The sequence below is a fragment of the Sporothrix brasiliensis genome (assembly GCF_000820605.1).
Source record: "Sporothrix brasiliensis 5110 chromosome Unknown Cont21, whole genome shotgun sequence".
In the NCBI taxonomy this organism is placed as follows: Eukaryota; Fungi; Ascomycota; class Sordariomycetes; order Ophiostomatales; family Ophiostomataceae; genus Sporothrix; species Sporothrix brasiliensis.
In genome coordinates this window covers 3,164,490-3,185,304 of record NW_024467140.1, presented here as the reverse complement: position 1 = coordinate 3,185,304, position 20,815 = coordinate 3,164,490, and the positions used below count along the sequence as shown (strand labels likewise).

The 20,815-nt window shown below is 57.1% G+C and overlaps 8 protein-coding genes across 8 annotated transcripts; 5 read left to right on the top strand and 3 right to left on the bottom strand.

Annotated features, from left to right (window-relative positions):
* Positions 1-1,977: 1,977 nt before the first annotated feature.
* SPBR_04588 (NAD(P) transhydrogenase) lies at positions 1,978-5,510 on the top strand (the record flags this gene model as incomplete). The annotated part of the gene is made up of 3 exons (XM_040762865.1): positions 1,978-2,086; positions 2,119-5,418; positions 5,482-5,510. The coding sequence occupies 3 exons, from the start codon at positions 1,978-1,980 to the stop codon at positions 5,508-5,510; spliced, it is 3,438 nt and encodes a 1,145-aa protein (XP_040615946.1).
* Positions 5,511-6,190: 680 nt separating this feature from the next.
* Positions 6,191-7,099, bottom strand: SPBR_08943 (NADH-ubiquinone oxidoreductase subunit B17.2; the record flags this gene model as incomplete). The annotated part of the gene is made up of 4 exons (XM_040767069.1): positions 6,191-6,404; positions 6,530-6,572; positions 6,650-6,730; positions 6,919-7,099. The coding sequence occupies 4 exons, from the start codon at positions 7,097-7,099 to the stop codon at positions 6,191-6,193; spliced, it is 519 nt and encodes a 172-aa protein (XP_040615945.1).
* A 587-nt stretch (positions 7,100-7,686) lies between these two features.
* Positions 7,687-9,288, top strand: SPBR_08926 (CDP-diacylglycerol--glycerol-3-phosphate 3-phosphatidyltransferase; the record flags this gene model as incomplete). Its single annotated transcript, XM_040767052.1, has 1 exon — positions 7,687-9,288. The coding sequence occupies one exon, from the start codon at positions 7,687-7,689 to the stop codon at positions 9,286-9,288; it is 1,602 nt and encodes a 533-aa protein (XP_040615944.1).
* A 436-nt stretch (positions 9,289-9,724) lies between these two features.
* On the top strand, positions 9,725-10,894 carry SPBR_05081 (uncharacterized protein; the record flags this gene model as incomplete). The annotated part of the gene is made up of 1 exon (XM_040763358.1): positions 9,725-10,894. One exon carries the CDS (start codon positions 9,725-9,727, stop codon positions 10,892-10,894), a length of 1,170 nt encoding a protein of 389 aa, XP_040615943.1.
* A 1,677-nt stretch (positions 10,895-12,571) lies between these two features.
* SPBR_05116 (uncharacterized protein) lies at positions 12,572-13,687 on the top strand (the record flags this gene model as incomplete). Its single annotated transcript, XM_040763393.1, has 1 exon — positions 12,572-13,687. One exon carries the CDS (start codon positions 12,572-12,574, stop codon positions 13,685-13,687), a length of 1,116 nt encoding a protein of 371 aa, XP_040615942.1.
* Positions 13,688-14,003: 316 nt separating this feature from the next.
* Positions 14,004-16,094, bottom strand: SPBR_04767 (DNA polymerase alpha subunit B; the record flags this gene model as incomplete). The annotated part of the gene is made up of 1 exon (XM_040763044.1): positions 14,004-16,094. One exon carries the CDS (start codon positions 16,092-16,094, stop codon positions 14,004-14,006), a length of 2,091 nt encoding a protein of 696 aa, XP_040615941.1.
* An 828-nt stretch (positions 16,095-16,922) lies between these two features.
* SPBR_05128 (uncharacterized protein) lies at positions 16,923-18,001 on the bottom strand (the record flags this gene model as incomplete). Its single annotated transcript, XM_040763405.1, has 2 exons — positions 16,923-17,233; positions 17,317-18,001. 2 exons carry the CDS (start codon positions 17,999-18,001, stop codon positions 16,923-16,925), a joined length of 996 nt encoding a protein of 331 aa, XP_040615940.1.
* Positions 18,002-19,588: 1,587 nt separating this feature from the next.
* On the top strand, positions 19,589-20,749 carry SPBR_05087 (uncharacterized protein; the record flags this gene model as incomplete). Its single annotated transcript, XM_040763364.1, has 1 exon — positions 19,589-20,749. The coding sequence occupies one exon, from the start codon at positions 19,589-19,591 to the stop codon at positions 20,747-20,749; it is 1,161 nt and encodes a 386-aa protein (XP_040615939.1).
* Between the last annotated feature and the right edge of the window lie 66 nt (positions 20,750-20,815).

The following is a 20,815-nucleotide window of genomic DNA, read 5'->3' as shown; positions in this document are numbered from 1 at the left end:
CCAACTCCTCTCAAGCCAGGTCAATGTAGCCCAGAACTCAAGGCTGGGCAGCAGCAGCGTCTTGCCAGAGGGAATCATGTTGCCGATTACCCCATTAAGTTTGGATATTTGCGATTGCGGCAGCTGTTTCTCCTCTAATACGGAGAAGGCCACTTGGAGGCCGTGGACAATGAGGGATTTGCCATACAACGTAGCGATTGATAGCAACAAGACGTATGCCTAGTACCGCCAGATCCGGCACGTGAGAGGGAAAGGAGAGGCCAGTACACGGACACATGGCGCGCCAGATATAATGAGGACCCGCGTCTGCCGTGCGTTGCGTATCCTTGTTTCCCCCGCATTTTGGCTGTCTCCTCTCTGCGGCGCGGTATGCGACATTTGACATATGTCGAGACCACCGAGCGCATATCCACATTTGTATCTTATTCTATGAGCATCACTCCTCAAACCTGAGAAACAGACGTAGCAGATGACAAATTCAGGGACCACCACTACCAAAAAAAAAAAAAAAAAAAAAAAAAAAAAAAAAAAAAAAAAAAAATAAATTGAACCAATGTGGCGGGGTTTGCTACTTGTTGTTTGCGGCTGTTCCTGGATTCAGGGAGGGAAGGGTAAGGGTCGTTAAAGAACGAGGTATTGTGTGAGAGAAAGAGGAGGTTGAAAGAGGCACGCGGACTTAAAACTGGGAAAGCGGGGAAGCGCGCTGTGCAAGAAAGCTGGTAAAACGGCTCGAACGGGTGTTGTCAAAGTGGTGGTTGCAAGCGGTTGGAGTTTGTTGTGGTGTTGTTCATGGTTGCATGCAGGGGGGACGAAACAGTGTGTGTGATCGGTTAGATGGACAAATTGACAGGCGCCCGTTCACTCCTTCCTGCGCTACCCATCGGAAAACTGTCCGTACTTTCCAAAACTTTGACCTTTGAATTGTTTGATTATGTTTATAGAAAATTGTCAAGTACTGTGTCACACGAACGAAGAAGCAAAGCAAAAGGGAAAGAACGACTTGTCCCTGTTGCTCTGCGTCGTTCTGAGCCTCACGGAGAAGAGGAAGTCGCCCCGGGTGTGGGGTGGATTCCCGCTGGGTGGGTGCCTTCCGTTTTAGTGCCTTGTAACTTGCGTCTGTTGTTCGGGCACAGCAAGAGCAACCGCCGTTGGGGTGCTGCTTCCCTCGCCTGCAAAGCCTTCGCTGGCCGAGATCCCCGCGGTGCCTTCTCCTCTTTCCATCTCTCCTTTACAGTCTTCCTAAATTCCTCTTTCTTGCTCCTGCATCGTCATTTTTGGGTGTCATCGTATTGTTTGCGTCCCATTCTGCGCCTCACTGTTTTCTGCCTTTTGATATTTTTCCTTGCTTTTAGCGCCGGTCTCCGCTTTTCGGCAATAGGCCCCAGGCCGGAGGGTGCAAGGCTGAAGAGCAGGCGAGAAGAGGAGAGCAGCAAAAGGCAACAACCAGACGAAAGGCCAAAGGCTTCTCCAACGACGAGACGTTCGGACTCGACTCAATCTCAGCTTCAGCATTCGCCGACACCTCACCACAGTAACACGGCCAGGCCACGCGCTCGCTGTCAGTTACCCGGTCAGGGCCGTTCCCTTCCTTCGCCGCCCTAGCCCGACTCCGGTTTGAGACTTACACGAGCCTTTTCGTCGCCAGCAACCGAACGCGCTCCACAAGCTTTTGTTTGCTAATTCCTCTATTTTTTTCACTCGTCACAGCAGCCCCGGTTACTAAACTGTGGGGACGACGTTCACATACTGCAGCTTGTGTTTGCGACCGCTCGACCTCTGACTCTTTATCTGTGGAGGAACGTCCAATTTCTAGGGTGTGCCCTCTTCTTCCCTCTTTTTCTCCCATCGTCTCTCCCTCTCTTCCTCAAGGCATAAGGAGCAGGGACAGTTTAACGTCTTTTGCAGCTCGGCACAGCTGCTCTCGTTCCCTCCCTCTTCTTCCTCGGCTCGGAGCTCTCGCCAGCTACTTCTCCGCCAATGGCAGCTTCGTTGTCCTTGATTGTGCGCCCGGCCGTGGCCCACACGGCCATCCCGCTGCCAGCTGCTGTTGAGCGGCTATCCCGTCACTGCGTGCGTCGTGTTTGTGGTAAGTACTGCCGCGCAGCACTCAGTTCCCAGAGCTGTTGGCCCCGCAGGTTGCACACGACCTAACTTGCATCTCAGACAACGCGCCCACTCGTAAATGGCACAACTCGCTTGGTCATTCCCGTCGCACGGCGGCATCGTCCGTGTCAACCTTATCCTCGTCTTCCTCACTTGCCCTGACCGTGCTGCCCCGCCACACCGCCAAGTCACTGCAGCTCGTGCGCCACACGTCGGTTCTCTCTGGCCCTGCGCCTTCCCAGCCGTCCTCCACCGTCCAGACTACCGCTGCATTCTCCACCAAGGTTCTCCCACCGACCACGCCATACGCCAAGCTCACTGTGGGCGCGCCTCGTGAGATCTTCCCCAACGAGCGCCGTGTGGCCCTGACGCCGCAGAATGTCACTCTTCTCCTCAAGAAGGGCTACGGGCGCATCATTGTTGAGCGCGGTGCCGGCGCCGAGGCTGGTTTCCTCGATGCCACGTACCAGCAGGCCGGTGCCACCATTGTGGACAGCGCTGCTGCCATCTGGAAGGAGGCCGACATTGTGCTCAAGGTCCGCGGTCCGACGCTGGCCGAGGCTGGCAATGCTCGCGCCGGCCAGACCCTTATCTCATTTATTCAACCTGTTCAGAACAAAGAGCTTGTGGACCTTTTGGCTGCCCGAAAGGTCACCAGCTTCGCCATGGACATGATCCCCCGTATCTCTCGCGCCCAGGTCTTTGATGCTCTTAGTTCCATGGCCAACATTGCCGGTTACAAGGCCGTCCTCGAAGCGTCCAACCACTTTGGCCGCTTCCTGACTGGCCAGACCACCGCTGCCGGCAAGATCCCGCCCAGCAAGGTTCTCGTTATTGGTGCCGGTGTGGCTGGTCTGAGTGCCATTGTCACGGCCCGCCGTATGGGCGCCATTGTACGCGGCTTCGACACCCGGCCCGCTACCCGCGAACAGGTCCAGTCACTTGGTGCTGAGTTCATCGAGGTCGAGGGTGTTGAGGAGGATGGCTCCGGCGCCGGCGGTTACGCTAAGGAGATGTCCAAGGCGTTTCACGATGCCGAGATGAAGCTGTTTTCCGAGCAGGCCAAGGACGTTGACATTATCATTACCACGGCCCTGATTCCTGGCAAGCCTGCACCCAAGCTGCTTCCCACCTATGTCATTGACAACATGAAGCCCGGCTCTGTGATTGTCGATCTGGCGGCGGAAGCTGGCGGAAACTGCGAGCAGACTGTCCCCGGCCAGCTGGCCACGTACAAGGGCATCACCATTATCGGTTACACTGACATGCCCTCGCGCCTTCCTACCCAGTCCTCCACACTGTACTCAAACAACGTTACCAAGTTCCTGCTGTCCATGGCTCCTATGGAGAAAGAATATGGCGTCGACTTTGCTGACGAGGTCGTCCGCGGTTCCATTGTCACGCAAAACGGCGAGGTTGTCCCCACGGCTCCGCGCCCTGCGCCGCCACCGCCGCCAGTCAAGCCCAAGGAGGCCGTGGTGGAGGAGGTCGTCGCCTTGACGCCCTTCCAGAAGGTCTCGCGTGAAGTCAGTCTCGTGACTGGTGGAATGACCGGTGCGCTCGCGCTCGGTAAGCTGACCGGCCCGCTGTTTATGAGCAACGCCTTCATCTTCGGTCTGGCCTCGCTTATCGGCTACCGTATTGTTTGGGGTGTCCAGCCCGCGCTGCACTCGCCCCTCATGAGCGTCACCAATGCAATTTCTGGTATGGTGGGTGTTGGTGGCTTCTTCATCCTCGGCGGTGGCTACCTGCCCGAGACCATACCGCAAATGTTCGGTGCCGCATCCGTTCTGCTGGCTTTCGTCAACATCTCGGGTGGATTTGTCATCACCAAGCGTATGCTCGACATGTTCAAGCGTCCCACTGATCCGCCAGAGTATCCTTGGCTGTACGGCATCCCCGCCACGCTCTTCACGGGTGGTTTCATTGCCGCCGCGTCAACGGGTGCTGCAGGCCTTGTCCAGGCCGGCTACCTTGTCAGCTCGCTGCTCTGCATTGGTTCCATCTCCTCTCTTGCGTCCCAGACCACCGCCCGCATGGGTAATATTCTCGGTATCCTCGGAGTCGGCTCAGGTGTTATTGCTTCGCTGCTGGCCGTTGGCTTTACCCCGGAAGTGCTCACCCAGTTCGCTGGCCTGGCCGTTGTTGGTGGTCTTGCTGGTCTCCTGATTGGTCGCCGCATCACGCCCACAGATCTTCCTCAGACCGTCGCCGCCCTGCACTCCGTCGTCGGTCTGGCTGCCGTCCTCACCAGCATCGGCAGTGTCATGGCCGATGTCAACCACGCCAGCACGCTGCACCTCGTCACGGCCTACCTGGGTGTGCTCATTGGTGGCGTTACATTCACGGGCTCCATTGTCGCCTTCATGAAGCTATCGGGCCGTGCTTCGTCGCGGCCGCTGATACTGCCGGGCCGTCATCTCATCAACTCGGGTCTGCTGGCCGGTAATGTTGCCACGATGGGTGCGTTCCTGGCCATGGCCCCCGGTTCGCCGACTATTGCTGCAGGCGCACTCGCGGCCAACACGGCCATGTCGTTCTTGAAGGGATACACGACCACAGCCGCCATTGGCGGTGCCGATATGCCCGTTGTCATTACAGTGCTGAACGCCTACAGTGGTTTCGCACTCGTGGCCGAGGGATTCATGTTGGACAATCCACTGCTCACCACAGTGGGTGCATTAATTGGTGTATCGGGTTCCATTCTGTCGTACATTATGTGCGTAGCCATGAACCGATCACTGACGAATGTGCTCTTTGGTGGCATTGGCACGGTGGCACCGACTGCCGACGGCGAGCAGAAAAAGATTGAAGGCACGGTGGTCCAGACGAACGTCGAAGAGACGGCCGAGAGTTTGGTGAATGCCGAGTCCGTCATTATCGTGGTGGGCTACGGCATGGCCGTCGCTAAAGCGCAGTACGCAATCGCCGAGATTACGCAGATGCTTCGGTCCAAGGGGGTGCAGGTGCGCTTCGCCATCCACCCGGTGGCCGGCCGCATGCCGGGTCAGTGCAACGTCCTGCTGGCCGAGGCGTCGGTGCCGTACGACATTGTGCTGGAGATGGACGAGATCAATGACGACTTTAGCGACACGGACCTGACACTGGTGATTGGCGCCAACGACACGGTCAACCCGATTGCGCTGGAGCCGGGCAGTCCGATTGCGGGCATGCCGGTGCTACACGCCTGGAAGAGCAAGCAGGTGATTGTGATGAAGCGAGGCCTGGCGAGCGGCTACGCGGACGTGCCGAACCCGATGTTCTACATGCCGGGCACGCGGATGCTCTTTGGCGATGCCAAGGTGACATGTGATGGTAAGAAGGAACCCCCATCCTGTATAAATGAGAGCATCGAAATTTGACTAACGTTGTTTGCAGCTATCAAATCCGCCATTGAGAGCAAGTAGACTGAGACTGCTAGACTAGACCGCTCCAAGAGCTACAAGAGTCATAGACCGCCCTGTAGACGTTATTCGTCTTTGCGTCGTGCAGGGATGCTAGAGTCGGGATGTGCTGTGATTCTTTTACGTTGCTGCTTTTGTTGATCGTCTTGTTCTGTTATATCTTGTCTTGTGTTGCCATAGTTTTGCTATTTCCTCTGCCGTTTACCGTTTTCCTGGATATGTACAGCGAGCTCTGCATGGCTTATTGGTGACCTGCAGACGTTGGAGGAATGAGTTGATTGATTTTAGTTGTGTCTTCTTGTTGGTCTTTGTAAATAGCAGCACCACCCAGAATCAACTGTATATTCCGTTCAAAGTAGGACGACAGCACGTACGTTTTGCAATGAATTTATGCCCGATCCTGGTCGAGGAGAGTGTGTATCGCCTCGTCCTCTCGGTCTTTTCCTTCGTTTATACTTTGAACCCGACACATTGAACAACACACCGATTGCCATCAGAATGTCTCCTCTTTCTTTCTCTCTTTCTTTGAGAGTTTTAATGCGTTTTTATTTTGTTTCCGAGATTATGACGCCTAGCACTCTTTTCACTCTGCACTCTTTGCAAGTTATCTTAAATATATACAGAATCACGTCCGTCTTGGCCGTCCCGTGCGACCCATTTTCCCGCCTATACTCTCCCTCCGCCTATTGCCGCGGCGCTGCGACGGGATCCCAGGCGTTGATCTTGGGCTTCGTGGTGCTGTAGGTCTTAAAGGCACCGCGGGTGCCGGTGAAGTTGGGGCGATGTTCGGGCACGGCCCAAGCGCGCGCGTTGGACGTGGCCATGAGAGAGTCGTTTTGCGGCGGGGTGTCGACGGTGTACGCGAGCCAGGCATGCCAGAGAGGCTCGACTTGGGAGCTGCAGGGAACAAACGAGCGAGTGTCAGCGAGCGAGCAAACAGGACGGAGATCGCAGCGAAGCGTCGCAAACCACGAGTGGTACACCAGGCAAATTAAGCACACCAGGCGCCGCAGCAAACTTACGCGTCGTAGTCCTTGTTCTTGTAATCTACCCAGCGGGTACGGACTAACGAAGTCAGTGGTCAGTCAGTACGAGTCAGTACGACTTGTAAAAGACGGTATAGACGTGGACAGAGAACATACGCGGCAGCTCTTCTTCCATGTTCTCAAAGAACTTGTTGCCGTACTTGTCGACGCCGATGAGGGTACCGGCCTTGGTATCGCCTAGGGAGGGTAGAGTCAGTATAGTCGTCGCAGACGGCCAGTAGACCGGCCGGCAGAGAGAAGGAAGACCTGGGACGCACCAATGTACTAGATGCAGAGAAGGCGGCAGTTAGCCGGGACGTTCAACGTCCGAGAGTCCTATGCCGAGACGGTCAATCGTCAATGGGGAGGCACCGCGCGCAACATACGTTCAATTGGTGCCAGTATTCCTAGAATGAAGAAACGCATGTCAGCAGAGTACTGTGAGGAGGCGGCCGGCCGTTGTCCAAGCCGTCGTGTTGTCGTGTCGTCGTGGTCGTGGTCGTTTCGTCGACTCACCTTGATACCGATCCGGCGCAGGTAGCCGAGCGTCCGCGAAATGGTCGACATGGTGTGTGTATGGATACGCGATTGTCTTTCGGGAGAAGAAGTCGTCGCTAGCGAATCGTGGTGGCCGCCGTCGTCGTCGTTGTCGTCGAGCGTGGAAGTGACGAGCGAATTGATGATGCCTCGAAATCTTTCCCGCTTGTCGGGTTTGGTGATGTCGGTGGGTCCCTTCCCCCATTGCCGCGATGGGGTGCGGGCTGACCAATCAGAGAGCTTGGTTTGCTCACCACAAAACTAGCCCAACTCTACCAGACTTCACAGCTAAGAAATACAACAGACGGGATCAACAACCGTTCGGCGGTACGTCTGCGTGTATTCTTTCCTTCAATTGGGCGTCACCTCGCCTCCTCTTCCAAACTACCGATATGATCGTCCGCAGTGCGGCGCGGAGCTCCGCACACGCTCCGCCTTCTCTTCACCTTCCTCGGCCCCGGATACAGCTCCATGAGCTCCAAAAGCCTCGAGAACGGCAAGCTTCAGCGCGACCGACTCGGCAGTGTGAGCGCTACTCGAGCTCCTTCTCACGCTCTGTGCGGTCAAAAACACAATGGGTAGCCGAGTCTTGGTCCCGCTGCTGTCGTCGCATGTCCATGTCGGCCACAACCACTGCCGCCGAGGCACCGCTGCGGCCGTCGATGGTGGCCAGCGTCGCATCCACAGCTGCGGCCGGCACTGCAGCCACAGCTGCTCTCCTGCTCGCACCCCTGGTGACCGAGCTCGACCGCATGGCGCCCCGTGTGGACATGCATGGCTCGCAAGTCCGTGTCATTGAGACGCCGGCCGAGTTTTACGAGACCCTCAAGGCCATGATTCTGGGTGCCAAGCGGCGCATTTTTCTGTCTACGCTCTACATTGGCACATCGGAGCGCGACCTCGTGGCCACGCTGCAGAGGGCCCTGCGTGCCAACCCCGACCTGACGCTGCACATCCTGACCGACGCATTGCGCGGCACCCGTGAAAGCCCACGGCCGTCGTCGGCATCGCTGCTGGCACCGCTCGTGGCCGAGTTTGGGCCCGAGCGCGTCGACATTCGCATGTACCACACGCCGAACCTCACGGGCTTGCGGAAAAAGTACATTCCGCGTCGTATCAACGAGGGCTGGGGCCTGCAGCACATGAAATTGTACGGCGTAGACGACAGCATTCTGCTGTCGGGTGCGAACCTGTCCAATGACTACTTTACGAACCGCCAGGACCGCTACCACGTGTTTTCGTCGGCCGAGCTGACGGATGCGTACTGGCAACTTCAGCGGGGCTTGGCCTCTGTCAGTTTCCGGATCGAGCCGACGCAGGCCAAGGAGGAGGGCTTCAACATGGTCTGGCCGGCGAGCAACGCGGCACCGTCGCCGTTAGAGGCGCCCACGGCGTTTGTGACGCAAGCCACGCGTGTCCTGAAGAAGCTGTTGGAGCCGACCACAGAAAACGCGACGAGTCCGCTGCTCACATACGGCGTTGAAGCGGGCGAAAAGGAGACGCGTGAAGCACCCGACACCTCCGTCTATGTCCTAGCGCAGATGACGCAGCTGCTCAAGCCCGACAGCTCGACCGAACAGCCTGCCTTGACGCACATCCTGAAGACGCTTGCCGCTCCCCAGTATGCCACGGCCTCCTCGTGGACGTTTACGGCGGGCTATTTCAACCCGGCGCCGTCGCTTACGAAGCTCCTGCTTGCCATGTCCGCCCAGGCCAACAACACTGTCATCACGGCCGCACCACAGGCAAACGGCTTCTATGGATCAGCCGGTGTCTCGTCGCTGCTGCCAGACGCCTACACGTTCCTCGCCCACCGCTTTCTGCGCGCCGTCCAGGCACAGCACCACGGCGACGCCGTTACGCTCAAGGAATGGCGGCGCGGCACTGTCGGCATGCCGGGCGGCTGGACCTACCACGCCAAGGGGCTGTGGGTGACTCTCAATCCTTCGCAGGCCGGCGGCAGGGGCCCCCTCGCCACTCTCTCTGTCATTGGCAGCTCCAACTACACAAAACGCAGCTACAGCCTCGATCTCGAGGCCAATGCGCTCATTGTCACGCGCAACGCTGCTCTGCAGCACCGTCTGGCCGACGAGCAGGCCTGGCTGCAGACGCACGCGTCTGCTGTGACGCGCGACGACTTTGCAAAGCCAGAACGGCGGGTCAGACTGCACGTGCGTCTAGCCATGTGGATTGTCCAGTTGGTGGGCGGCCAACTTTGAGTCCGGAGTGTTCCCCGAGAAAGGGAGGTCGCGAATAGGTCCAGGCCAAGGCCAGTCTCGATAGTATAGCGGAGGAACCAGGTCCGCCCAGAGAGCCGGGCCAGCTTCCAGCCATTAAAGTCGCATCCGTCAACCCGTTCTGGATGCAGTTGCGCCATCCGGGCCGCGGTGCTGGAGCTGGCTAATTGCAAAATTGGGGAAAGACGGCACGATAGAACGAATTCCCTGGACAATCTCCACAACCATATTCAGGAACGACAAGGCTACCCGGATTCCACCAATGCGACTCTTCCTCCGGAATGCGCACCGTTGTCGCTGACGTCTGTGTCGTACACCGGCGAGGACAATATATAATAGCCGGCGTTACGATGTCTCCTTTGCCTGTATGTTGTCCATTCTCGACAACGGCCGTCATTTCCTCCCCCACCTCCTCACCATGAAAGCCTTTGCTGTTCTGTCTGCTCTGGGTGTCCTGACGGGCCAGGCCGCCGCTACCATTTACTATGCTGGCGTCGCCGAGTCTGGCGGCGAGTTTGGTGTCTGGAGCGCGACGTCGACGCCTGGCGCTGGTCTGCCGGGTCGCTTTGGTGTCGACTACCAGTTCATCAGCAAATCGGCCGTCGACACGCACGTCGACCAGAACAAGGTCAATCTGTTCCGCGTGGCATTTTTGCTCGAGCGAATGTGTCCGCTGGCCACGGGTCTCGGCGCCGTTTTCAACGAGACGCACTTCTCGCTCTACAAGGAGGCCATTGACTACATCACGGTGACCAAAAAGGCGTACGCCATCCTGGACCCTCACAACTACATGCGCTACAACGACCCGTCGCAGCAGCCCATGTCCGGCAGCGTCATCGGAAACAGCTCCGACCCGATGGCCGCCACGACTGCCCAGTTTGGCGCTTTCTGGGGCGAGCTCGCCGGCCGTTTCAAAAACAACTCGCGCGTCATGTTCGGCCTCATGAATGAGCCGCACGACATGCCCTCGGAGCTCGTGCTCGCCAACAACCAGGCGGCCGTCACCGCGATTCGCGCCAGTGGCGCCACGTCCAACCTGATCCTGGCTCCCGGCAACTCCTGGACCGGCGGCCACTCCTGGGCCCAGCGCGGCGCCGAGGCCTCGTCCCAGTGGCTCAACAAGCTCCAGGACCCCAACAACAACACCGCCATCGACATCCACGAGTACCTGGACGTCGATTACAGCGGCACCCACGCTGCCTGCACTGCCGACGCAGCCACCAACCTGGCCCAGGCCACCGCCTGGCTGCGCGAGAACAACCTCAAGGCATTCATCACCGAGTTTGGCGCGTCCGACGCCACCGGCTGCGCCGACATGCTCGGCGCCATGCTCGACTACATGGCCGCCAACGACGAGTACATTGGCTGGACCGCCTGGGCTGCCGGGCCGATCTGGGGCACGGCGAGCCCCTGCTGCACCGACTCCAAGGCCTTTGGCAGCCTCGAGCCCGGCAGCAAGGCGTCCGACGGAGGACCGAGCCTCTACGATACGGTGTGGACGCCTGTGATCCAGCCCAGGGTACCGGCCAAGCTGCAGTGGACAGGCGGCGCCAGCGTCCATGGCGGGGACCTGACAGCCAGGGTGTAAGCACACGAATCATAATCATTTATAAATAATGGCCTGCGATTGGGAGAGAAGCCAAAAAAAAGAAGAAAAGGTAATATAGGACATGTACATATTATGAATCAAAAGATAAAGATGGACATTAGAATGCAAGGACTATTATAGATACGACGAATATTACGTATTGCATTTTACAAAAAATAGGCTGGATGGGGCACGTCAGCAACCGACATCTTTGTTTTCCTTTCTCATTACATCCGTGACAGAAGGAAATGCTTGCTTCTTCATCTCACTCTGATCTGCTAAGGCCGGATCGTATAGTTTCCGGCCGGGCCTGCAGGTTGGGACGAGTCCAAAGTAAGCCGCACTAACAGGGAACAAAGGACAGACATAAGTGCCATCCACATTGCGCTCGACATTTCAGCAACACAAATCCGTGGACAAATCCGTGGACCGTTTTGAAATAAAAGAAACGTAAATAAATAAACGATCACACGTATGCTCCGAAGAGATCGGTCAATAAAACTCCGAAATAGAACCTCACTAGAATACACCATCGAAGAAAAAAAGAAGAGAAAAAAAACGTAAAAGCAAACGTTTGCAAGTTGCATGGCAACATTTGAATTGATGGAGAACGTCTGGTGCTCCTTCGTGTCCAGTTCCAACCGTCCCCTGTCGTTGGCCCCCTCTTTCCTGCCGCCCTAAGGCCGGGAAACCCAGCATCCGGCCTTTGCGCCGCCCCACCAAAATAATACAGCAAAAGCGAACACTCAAAGAAGCGCCGACAAGGAGGTCTTCTGGTAGACGGGATTGGTTGAAGCAACCATTGCTTTTCTTTACCGTTTCTTTTTTAAATCTGCCAGTCCTTGCCTACGTCTGTCCAATCCTTTTATTGGTACCCTGTTCGGATCGCTGTGTAGCCGTACTTGAAACGAAACATTTTCATATTTTTATCTTTTATTTCATCTTTTATTTTTATTCCGGTTTTCTTCCCGTGCCCATCAGACCCACGTCCCGGAGAGGAGAATGGAACAGAACACGACCCATCCAGCGTCTTCTTACACCTCACACCCAACCTCATCACAGCTTCACACAGTGATGTTGACTGTTTGCTGAGGAGACAAAGACGAATCGGAAAGTGCTACCTTCATGTACCTTCATGTGACTGCTCCTTCCAAGATGGTCGTTGACTAGCTGCACCCGCACATGACTGTCTCGAGCTTGACTTCCTTCCTTTTCAGTATTGTCTCCACTCTCCTTCCTCTCTTATGTCTTGTCTACGATCACGACATCTCATCGCCTCCCCTTCTGTTCTCTGCAATGTCCCTGTCCGAACAGGAACACGGCTTCCAACCTGCTGCAGACCGCATACCAGCAACTCTTACCGACCCGTCCAACGTTGTGCATTTTCGTCGTACCCTCTGAACCGTGCATCCCACTCGGCCTTATAATATCACCGTCGCATTGCTTTCTTTTTGGTAACCGTTCTTTTCACTCAATCTTACATCGTGCTTCGACCCCCAACGCCTTATACTCGGTTTGCCCTGCACGCGATCCTTCTGATTCCGTGTCGAGCTTTTCCTACCGCCCACGTCTGCTCTCCGGCTCTCGGAAAATAGAGACGCAGTCAGCAGACGTACGGCTTTCAAAAGGCAACAAACCATATAAATAAAGCCATCATACTCTCTCCCATCAATCACCATGCCGCCAGTCCCCGCTGACCAGAGCTCGAGCACTGCTTCTGCTGCAGCAGACGAAATCCCAATACCAACTTACAGTGACGCTTCATCCGGCATTGCATCTCAGCCAAGCATTCATCACACCAAGCCAAAACCTGACTCCATGTCCTCCGCACTGCCCCTTTCAATGGGTGCATTCCGCATCCTCCTTGCCTTGCTGGCACTGATTGTTGCCCTCGTGGCCGCCGTATCCTTGTCCGCGGCACCCCCAGCATGTACGCCGTTGGATCAACCAAATCCGATCGCCAACGATTATCCTTACAACGCCACTGGTCTTCTCAACGTCACACTTGCTGTGATTCCCATTCCTCTTAGTTTTGCCCGCACCCTCATCCCACCCCAGTGGCCCATCCTCGTGCACGTCTATCAGGCTCTGTTTGCTGCCCTGGGGGTGTCGGAGGAGGTGTTTCCACCAGACCACTACCCGCTAATGGTCCAGGCCGGTCTCGACCACGACATCCAGATGGCAGCCTACAAGCTGTCCATTTCCGACTTCCAGCGTGCCGGCTACGAGTTTCCCTTTGTCGACCGCCTCGGGGACAACCACTCCTCGTTCCGCTGGGTGCCGCACCAGATCATCACGGCCAGCAACGCCGACGCCGTCGAAGGATCCCGTGCCTACGGCACTCTTGTGTCCCCGAGCGAATCATTCGACCCGCCGTGCGATGCCTACCGGTGGCTAGGGCACTACGGCGGCACTACCAACTTCAAGGCGTACGCTCGCAACAGCACGTCCATACGCCTCTCCTTTTACCACACATACTATAGCCCGCCGGCGCTCCCGTTGGACCTGTTCCGCAACATGACGAATCAGCCCAGTTTTGCAAACGGCACGGCCTGTGACAACCAGATCCGGCTGTTTAACACGGCACACTTTTTTGGAACAGGCAACACGAACCTGGCAGCGCATCCCGTCCGGGGGTCCGTCACGTCGGCCAATTTCGCACCCCTCAACGGCATGCATACCTGGGGTGGCAATGTCCACGGCTGGCAGCTGGCCACGCCTTTCATTGAGAACAACTACCTCGACTGCGACGACTTTAAGGGATATGATGGTGTTGATCTTCCGGGATATTAGTGTTTTCTTGTTATCATCTTTTTTCTTTCCAAATCATATTATTTCGGACCCGTCCTTTTTGTATATAGCATGTGATGGCAGAACGCCTTAGTCGGGGGATACCCGTATAGGCACGAATCAGATATATGAACACGTGTGTACGTGCACATTGGCATGTTTGTGATTCTTGACTTTGACCAATCCATCTTTTCACATTGTATGCAAGCTCCCTTTCTCAGAGCACCTTTACTTATCCCATAATACACAAACAGCCAAAACAGAAATTGCCATGTCACGTCATGTCCACTCTTCACCACCTATAACACCCGCCCACTCCCTAAATCTTAGTTATTTCTACCCGTGCCCGATCAAAGATCTTGTGGCCAACCATGGTGGCCTCGCCGTCCGCACTTGCACTGTTGTCCTCCGGTGCATACAGCGTCATCCGTGCATACGTGCCGGCACCCCGCCGCCGCGACAGGTACCCCGGGTTGATCATCAGCACACTCTCCACCACCTTGGCAAACGGTGGCAGCGTACTCGGCACAATCAGCACGTCTGGCCGCACATTGACCATCTCGCCCAGCTTGAGGTAGCTCGTGTCCAGCATGGGTCCCGTCGCCAAGCCCCGCCCCTCGTCGACGCCCGTCTTGGGCAGCCGCCGGCGGTCGACGGGCGGGAACAGCGGGAAGTAGTGGCGCTGCTCGAGCAAGTAGCGGCAGGCGCGCGAAATGGCATTGGCGTCGGCGACCCGGCCGCCCGTGACCTCTTCTTGGCGCAGCTCGTACAAAATGTCCTGCGACGAGACGCCCACGACCATCTCGTTCATGGACAGCGTCATGGGGTTGCCGACAATGCGCGCGGCTTTTGGCAGGCCCAGCTCGCGGCGCGGGAACGCGTCCTGCGGCCACGACACGTGCTTGTCAATGACGTCGCGGACCGACGGCACCAGCAGGATCGTGACGGACGGGTTGGCCGCCGCGAGCCGCTGCAGCGCCGGTGCAATCAGGTAGCGGAACACGGTCGTGAGGGTGGCGGTGTCCGGGTCGACGACGGCGTCGTCCGGCAGGTCAAAGTCGCCCGTCGCAATCAGCGGGTGGTCCGCATCGAGGAACGGCCCGGCCAGCACGACAGCATCAACAGACGTGTCGCTGGCCTTGCTGACGAGCGTGTGCAGCGGCTCAAAGTCGAGGTTGTCGTCGGCCGTGTACGGGCCCGAGGCGAACATGATGTTGAGCGGTGCAGGATCCTTCTTGGCCTCACCATCGTTGCCGTCCACATCCATCATGTCGTCGTCGGCACTGTCGCCGCCTCGCATTCGGTCTCTGTGGGCCGCCAGTGTCGCATGTGTCGAGGCCGCGTTGGGCAGCAGCGGTATGTCCAGGATCCGGCTGACGGAGAACGCTGCGCCGGACGAGTTGGTGCCGCGCAGAGCCACAATCTGGCCCGGGAAAAACTGGAAGCCGTCTGGGCCACTCCGGAAGCGGGTCAGGTCGAGCGGTACGCGCAGGCCGCCGCCCATGCGCCGTGACGTCTCGAGAACGACAGACGCCGCGTTCAGCTTGCCCTCGGCGGCGTCGGACGCGATGCGGCCGACGGCCACAATCTCCGACGTGCTTTGGCTGGCGGCGCTGCCAAAGGCCTCGTAGTCAATCTTGTGATGATCCATGACCAGCGTCGTGAACTCGTCGATGCGGTCGTCCAGAATTTCGGACGCCTCAGACAGCTTCATGGCCAGCGGCTTGTACCCCAGCTTCTTCTGGTCCGAGGCCGCCGTCAGCTTAATACGCGACGCGGCATACGGAACAATGGGTGGTGTGGGGGCCGGCAGGTGCTGGTTGAGCACCTCAATGACCTCACCGGCGTTGGGCCGGTCGGCAAAGGGCGAGGCGGGGATGAGAGCGCCGCCGCTGAGCGAGTTGAGCTGGTCCTCGAGCTTCGCGGGTGTCTTTGTGTTTGGCGTCACGCCGGCGGCACCGATCCGTTTGCCCGTCGAGCCCGTTTTGGAGACAAAGGTGCCGTTCGACCCCGGCGTGCTCGGCGCCGCAATGCCCATCCCGTCCAGCAGCCCATAGACATCGCCGCCCTTGTTGGCCGCGTTTCGCCGCGGCGTCGCCGCCATGCGTTCTGTCTTGATCTTCTTGGCGTGTGATGACACCTGCGGCATGTTCTGCTGCTCCTGGTTGCGCCGCTCGAGCGCGTCCTGCAGGTTCTGCTTGAAGGCACGCAGTCGCTCCATGGTGAGGGCGGCCTGGTCGAGCGGCAGGTCCATGCGGATGCAGTAGGCCTCCCACTTGTAGAAGAGCTCCTGAACGGGCAGGGCATGCATGTTCATGATCGACTGGAGCTGGACAATGATATCGGGCTCGAGGGGCTGATCGTCGCCGGCGCCGAAGCGCTCATTCAGCCTGGCGACGGTGTCAGCCATGGCGAGTGCTTGAAGGGGTTGAAGTCGTGTGTATGCTGAAGTAGAAAAAAAAAAGAGTTGTGCGCTCAATTGAAGCCACCTGTAGATTATCTTCTATCGGCTGTCGTCGTCGTCGTCAATCGTCTGTTGTTGGTGTCGTTATTGGGCCATGTTTGAAGTGTGTATTTGGAGGCTGCAAGAGTCGTGGTTGCCGCGGAAGACGCGTCTCGACGCGTAAAGTGCTGAAAGTCGTTAATTGGCGATTTTGGCAGGCCCCTCTCTAGCCCCTGTTCCGTGAGTTTTGGTCAAGGGAAGAGCGCCCCGCGCCAGCACTGCACCACACCCATCGGTCCAAATTAGGCAATTACGATGGCCACCTTTTCGTAAGCCAAGGAAAGAGCACGTAAACGAGGAACTGGAGACACATCCAAAGTTTATTTTCAACTTTTAAATTCAATTTTGAAATAGCTTCATCTATTTAGATGCAGTCATTGCCTATAAGGCTCTCGCACTTCCTCCTAAAATCCAACTGAATATTTGAATATGCGTCAGCAGCCCGCAGCCGCTTGCGAAAATGCTTGAATGCTGTGATAAACGAAAACGAGCAAATGAAGAATAAAGTCCTAGAAAACATCAAAATAGAAGAAAAAGAAAGCGAAACGCCCTGCGCCTGGTCCTGGTCCTTGTCCCGGTTCGCCTGGCTCTGATCCTGGCCATAAAATCCAATGTTCGACATGACATATCCCACGTCGCATGATGTCCGATGCCGTTGTCATGGTCGTCGTCGTTGTTGGTAGTGTTGGTATATAATCTTTCATAAGCGCCACGGCGGTGCCCTTTGTGAAACCTCTACAGCTGCACCAGCCCGCTCAGAATCTTGACCTCCTCGCCGGGCTTGAAGGCCGGTAGGCCAATGTAGGGGCAGGTGGAGCAGCGGAAGGCGTCGCCGAGCGAGCAGCTGTTGCAAGAGCCGGTCTTGCCCTGGACGGTAAAGTCGAGCTCGTTGAGGTCGTTGGCGTTGAGCTTGAAGACGTTCTTGAGGTCGCTGTCGGCCTGGGTGCGGCGGTCACGGTCTTCCCCTTCAAGGCGCTCGGCGAGGCCGCACGTGCAATCCTTGCAGGGCTTTCGGCGCTTCTGGCCATCAATGTTACATGCGGGTGCTACTAAAGTGTTAGCTAGACTGCTTTCTCTTTCCGTTATCAATAATGTAGGGGGGGGGGGGGGGGGGAGGAGGGGGACTTACGCTGTTGAGGGGGCCGGCTGCGCTCTTCGGCCGTCAACAGGCTGTCCTCGTCGACCAGCTCCTCGCCGTCGCTGTACTCGCCAAGATCCAGGGTGACAGCGGGCCGCTTGCCCTGGGCGTTGACGATCGCAGGAGCGGCTGCGACAGGTGCCGCGGCGGCCGCAGGGGTCTTCTTCTTCAGCCGCAGGGGGACAACGACCTCTTCCTCCTCCACCTTTTCAAACACGCCGTCCTTCTCGACCAGGCCAGCCAAGATGGCTTCGCGCGCACCGGCCCCCTCCAGCCGCGCACCGTCCTGGAACTGCAGACGGGCATTGTTCTTCATTGCGGGCACGAGCGCCGCAAATACAGGCCGGCTGCTGAGTAGGCGCACGGCCTCGGCACGCTGGGCACCGTCGGCATCGGTCAGGACGAGCACGGTATCGTAGGTGTTGGCAACCAGGGGCACAAAGCCGGCGGCGAGGCGGTCGAGCATCTGCAAGTCACAAGCAGCGCGGTCATAGTCGGAGGCGAAGAGGGCATGCAGCTTCTCCTCGTGGGCGGCAATAGCCGGTGGAGCCAGGATCAGTGTGCGGGTGGTCGGCTTGGATGCAGTGCCGTTGCTCTTGGTGGCGCCTGACTTGAAGCGGGCGAAATCGACCGAGTCATCGTCGGCGTCGATGGACACAAACGGAAACGCAGGCATGTCGGCGGCGGTTGTTTGATATAGGGAAAGGTAACGGCGCTTCGACAGAACGAAAGCTACGTTTGTGTTTGCTGTGTTTGCGTGCGGGAAACGAACGTAGATATCGGTGGCGAGAAAAAAGAGTGGCACAGTCACATGAAACAAAAGTCGTAGGCTCTGCTGGACACACAGTTGTAGCAAAACTCTCCCGAAGATGTACGTCGAAGAATTTGTATGTCGTACGGGGAATGGAAAAGTACTCCAGTATTCGAAGTTAGATGGGACGATGAAGAAAATGTCCACCTTTGGTGGGAGGCTGATTTGTGAGCAGGTTGTCAAGTGGAGTGAAAAAGAAGATAAAAAAGATAAGCTACCTAACCTGTAAGACAAAAAGACTGCGTCGGACTGGCTGAAAACCCGGGCACTAGAAAACGAGGGACGTCGCAGAGTAAAGCGGTGGCAGTGTCAACTGCTTGGTAACAGTATCTTGCATTCCGAACTCGGGGCCAGGGAGTGACAGTGGGAGGGAAAAGAACGCTAAAGCGTCGCTAGCCGGGGTGCATTATGTCGTGCTGTGCACGCCTTATTTGTTAGGCAGAAACTTTTATAAGCGCCTTCCACGTCCGGCCGCGATCGGCCTCCGAATTGCATCCTTTCGGGCGACTGTTTGTGACCGCGAACGATGTACGAATAAGGGAGTTGCCTCTGGTCATAAGCAATCTTTCAAACTAAATATACAACCCCCAACGGAGTTTGCTGTTCCACTCGGGAGGTTTGAATTAATAAGATGCATTGCGGGAACAAGCATTAGTGGGCCAATGGGCTCGCTGAGCTGCTTCCTTCCAATTAAGATCGTTAAAACAGTGAGCGCCTACATCACTGGCGCATAAGTGCCTCACGGTTCTTCTTCAAGTCCGACATTAGTTTTGGTCTCCGAATGACACGCCTCTCTGCCCTCCTGCAGTGATTTCAGATCTCTCTCATATTGTGGCATGTTTTCGCCGGGGCTCGGCGCAGAGAACTGGCCGTCTTGCAACCTCAAGGAACGGTCTGACGAACATGTCGAGTTATTTGGTAGCTTTCGCTGAAAGCCGATCAATTCTACTATACAATTCATGAAGGCAACCATTGCATTTGATCCCAATTTCCTCAATGCCGACATGCTGAACATTAGACTTCGTTTATGTTTTTCAGAGACGGTCACGTGTTCAATCTGAAGTGGCCGTTGCGGATGGTTCCTGAAGCCAGCCCCTGTGGGGCCCATTTCTGGGTCTGGCCAGGGAACGATAAAGCCTTATCAAAATTGTTCTATTTTCCGATTACCATGGCGATAGCGACACCAACAGCCTGGGAAACGAATACGGGGCAGTTTTACCGGTTGACGAGCTCCACCAGGCTGACTTCTCCTATGCGACGGCCTCGATATATTCTTGATTCCGAATTGATCCCGCCCAATCTCACAAATCGTTTTGTGCTTGTCTTTTGTTGAAAAAGCTATTCATCTTGCCATCCAATTTGTTGTTCTACTCTTTCACACCCATTCGATCCGAAATCCCAACAAATTGAGTCGACCACAACGACAACCAATTTGCCCAACAGCCTCCCAACATGAGCGCACCTGAGACACAAACACCGGCTGCGGCGCCGGATGCCAGCGAGAAGCAGGCCTCTGCTGGTCCGCTCAAGCTGCCCATTCCCTTTCCGACGGCCGACAGCGTGCCGCCTCCGCGCGCCGAGTTGACCGACGCCCAGGCTAAGAAGTACGAGTGGCTGCTCGAGCAGGTGAAGAGTTGGACGACGGTGGCCTCGTCCAAAGACAGCAAGGAGGACAAGTCGGGTCCGCTGACGGACGAGGACCGGTTCTGGCTGACACGGGAGTGCCTGCTGCGGTACCTGCGGGCGACCAAGTGGCACGAAAAGGAGGCTGCCAAGCGTTTGCACGAAACCTTGACATGGCGTCGCGAGTACGGCGTGGAGGGACTCACGGCAGAGCAAATCTCGCACGAGAACGAGACGGGCAAGCAGGTGCTGCTGGGCTACGACAAGCAGGGCCGCGTGTGCCACTACCTGAACCCAGGCCGCCAGAACACGGACCCGTCGCCGCGCCAGGTGCAGCACTTGGTGTACATGGTTGAGCGTGTCATTGACTTGATGCCGGCCGGCCAGGAGACGCTGGCGCTGCTCATCAACTTCAAGACAAGCAAGAGCCGGTCCAACACGGCGCCCGGCATCAGCACCGGCCGCGAGGTGCTGCACATTCTGCAGACGCACTACCCCGAGCGCCTGGGCCGTGCCCTCATCATCAACGTGCCCTGGGTCGTCTGGGGCTTCTTCAAGCTCATCACGCCCTTCATCGACCCGCTGACGCGCGAGAAGCTCAAGTTCAACGAGGACATGAACCAGTACGTGCCGTCGGAGCAGCTTTGGACCGAGTTTCTCGGCAAGCTCGAGTTTGACTACGACCACGAGGTGTACTGGCCGGCCTTGACAAAGATGGCGGCCGAGCGGCGTGCGGCGCGGCTGGCGCGCTGGGAGGCGGGCGGCAAGCAGATTGGCGAACTGGAGGACTACCTGGCGGGCAAGCTGGAGCAGGGTGTTGCACCGGCCGCTGAGGCGGTGCCCGCGGTAGCCGTTGCGGAGACACCAGCTGTGGCCCCAGCGGCTAAGACTCCGGAGACGGCTGAGACTTCTGTCGAGGACCTCAAGGTGGCCGACCTGAAGGTAGCAGACGAGACGTCGGCTGAGACGACGGCTGCCACTGCTGCTTAATGGCTGAATAATGAGTGTAAGGAGAAGGAAAACCGGAGCCGGAGAGAAGGAAGGAAGCAGAACCGT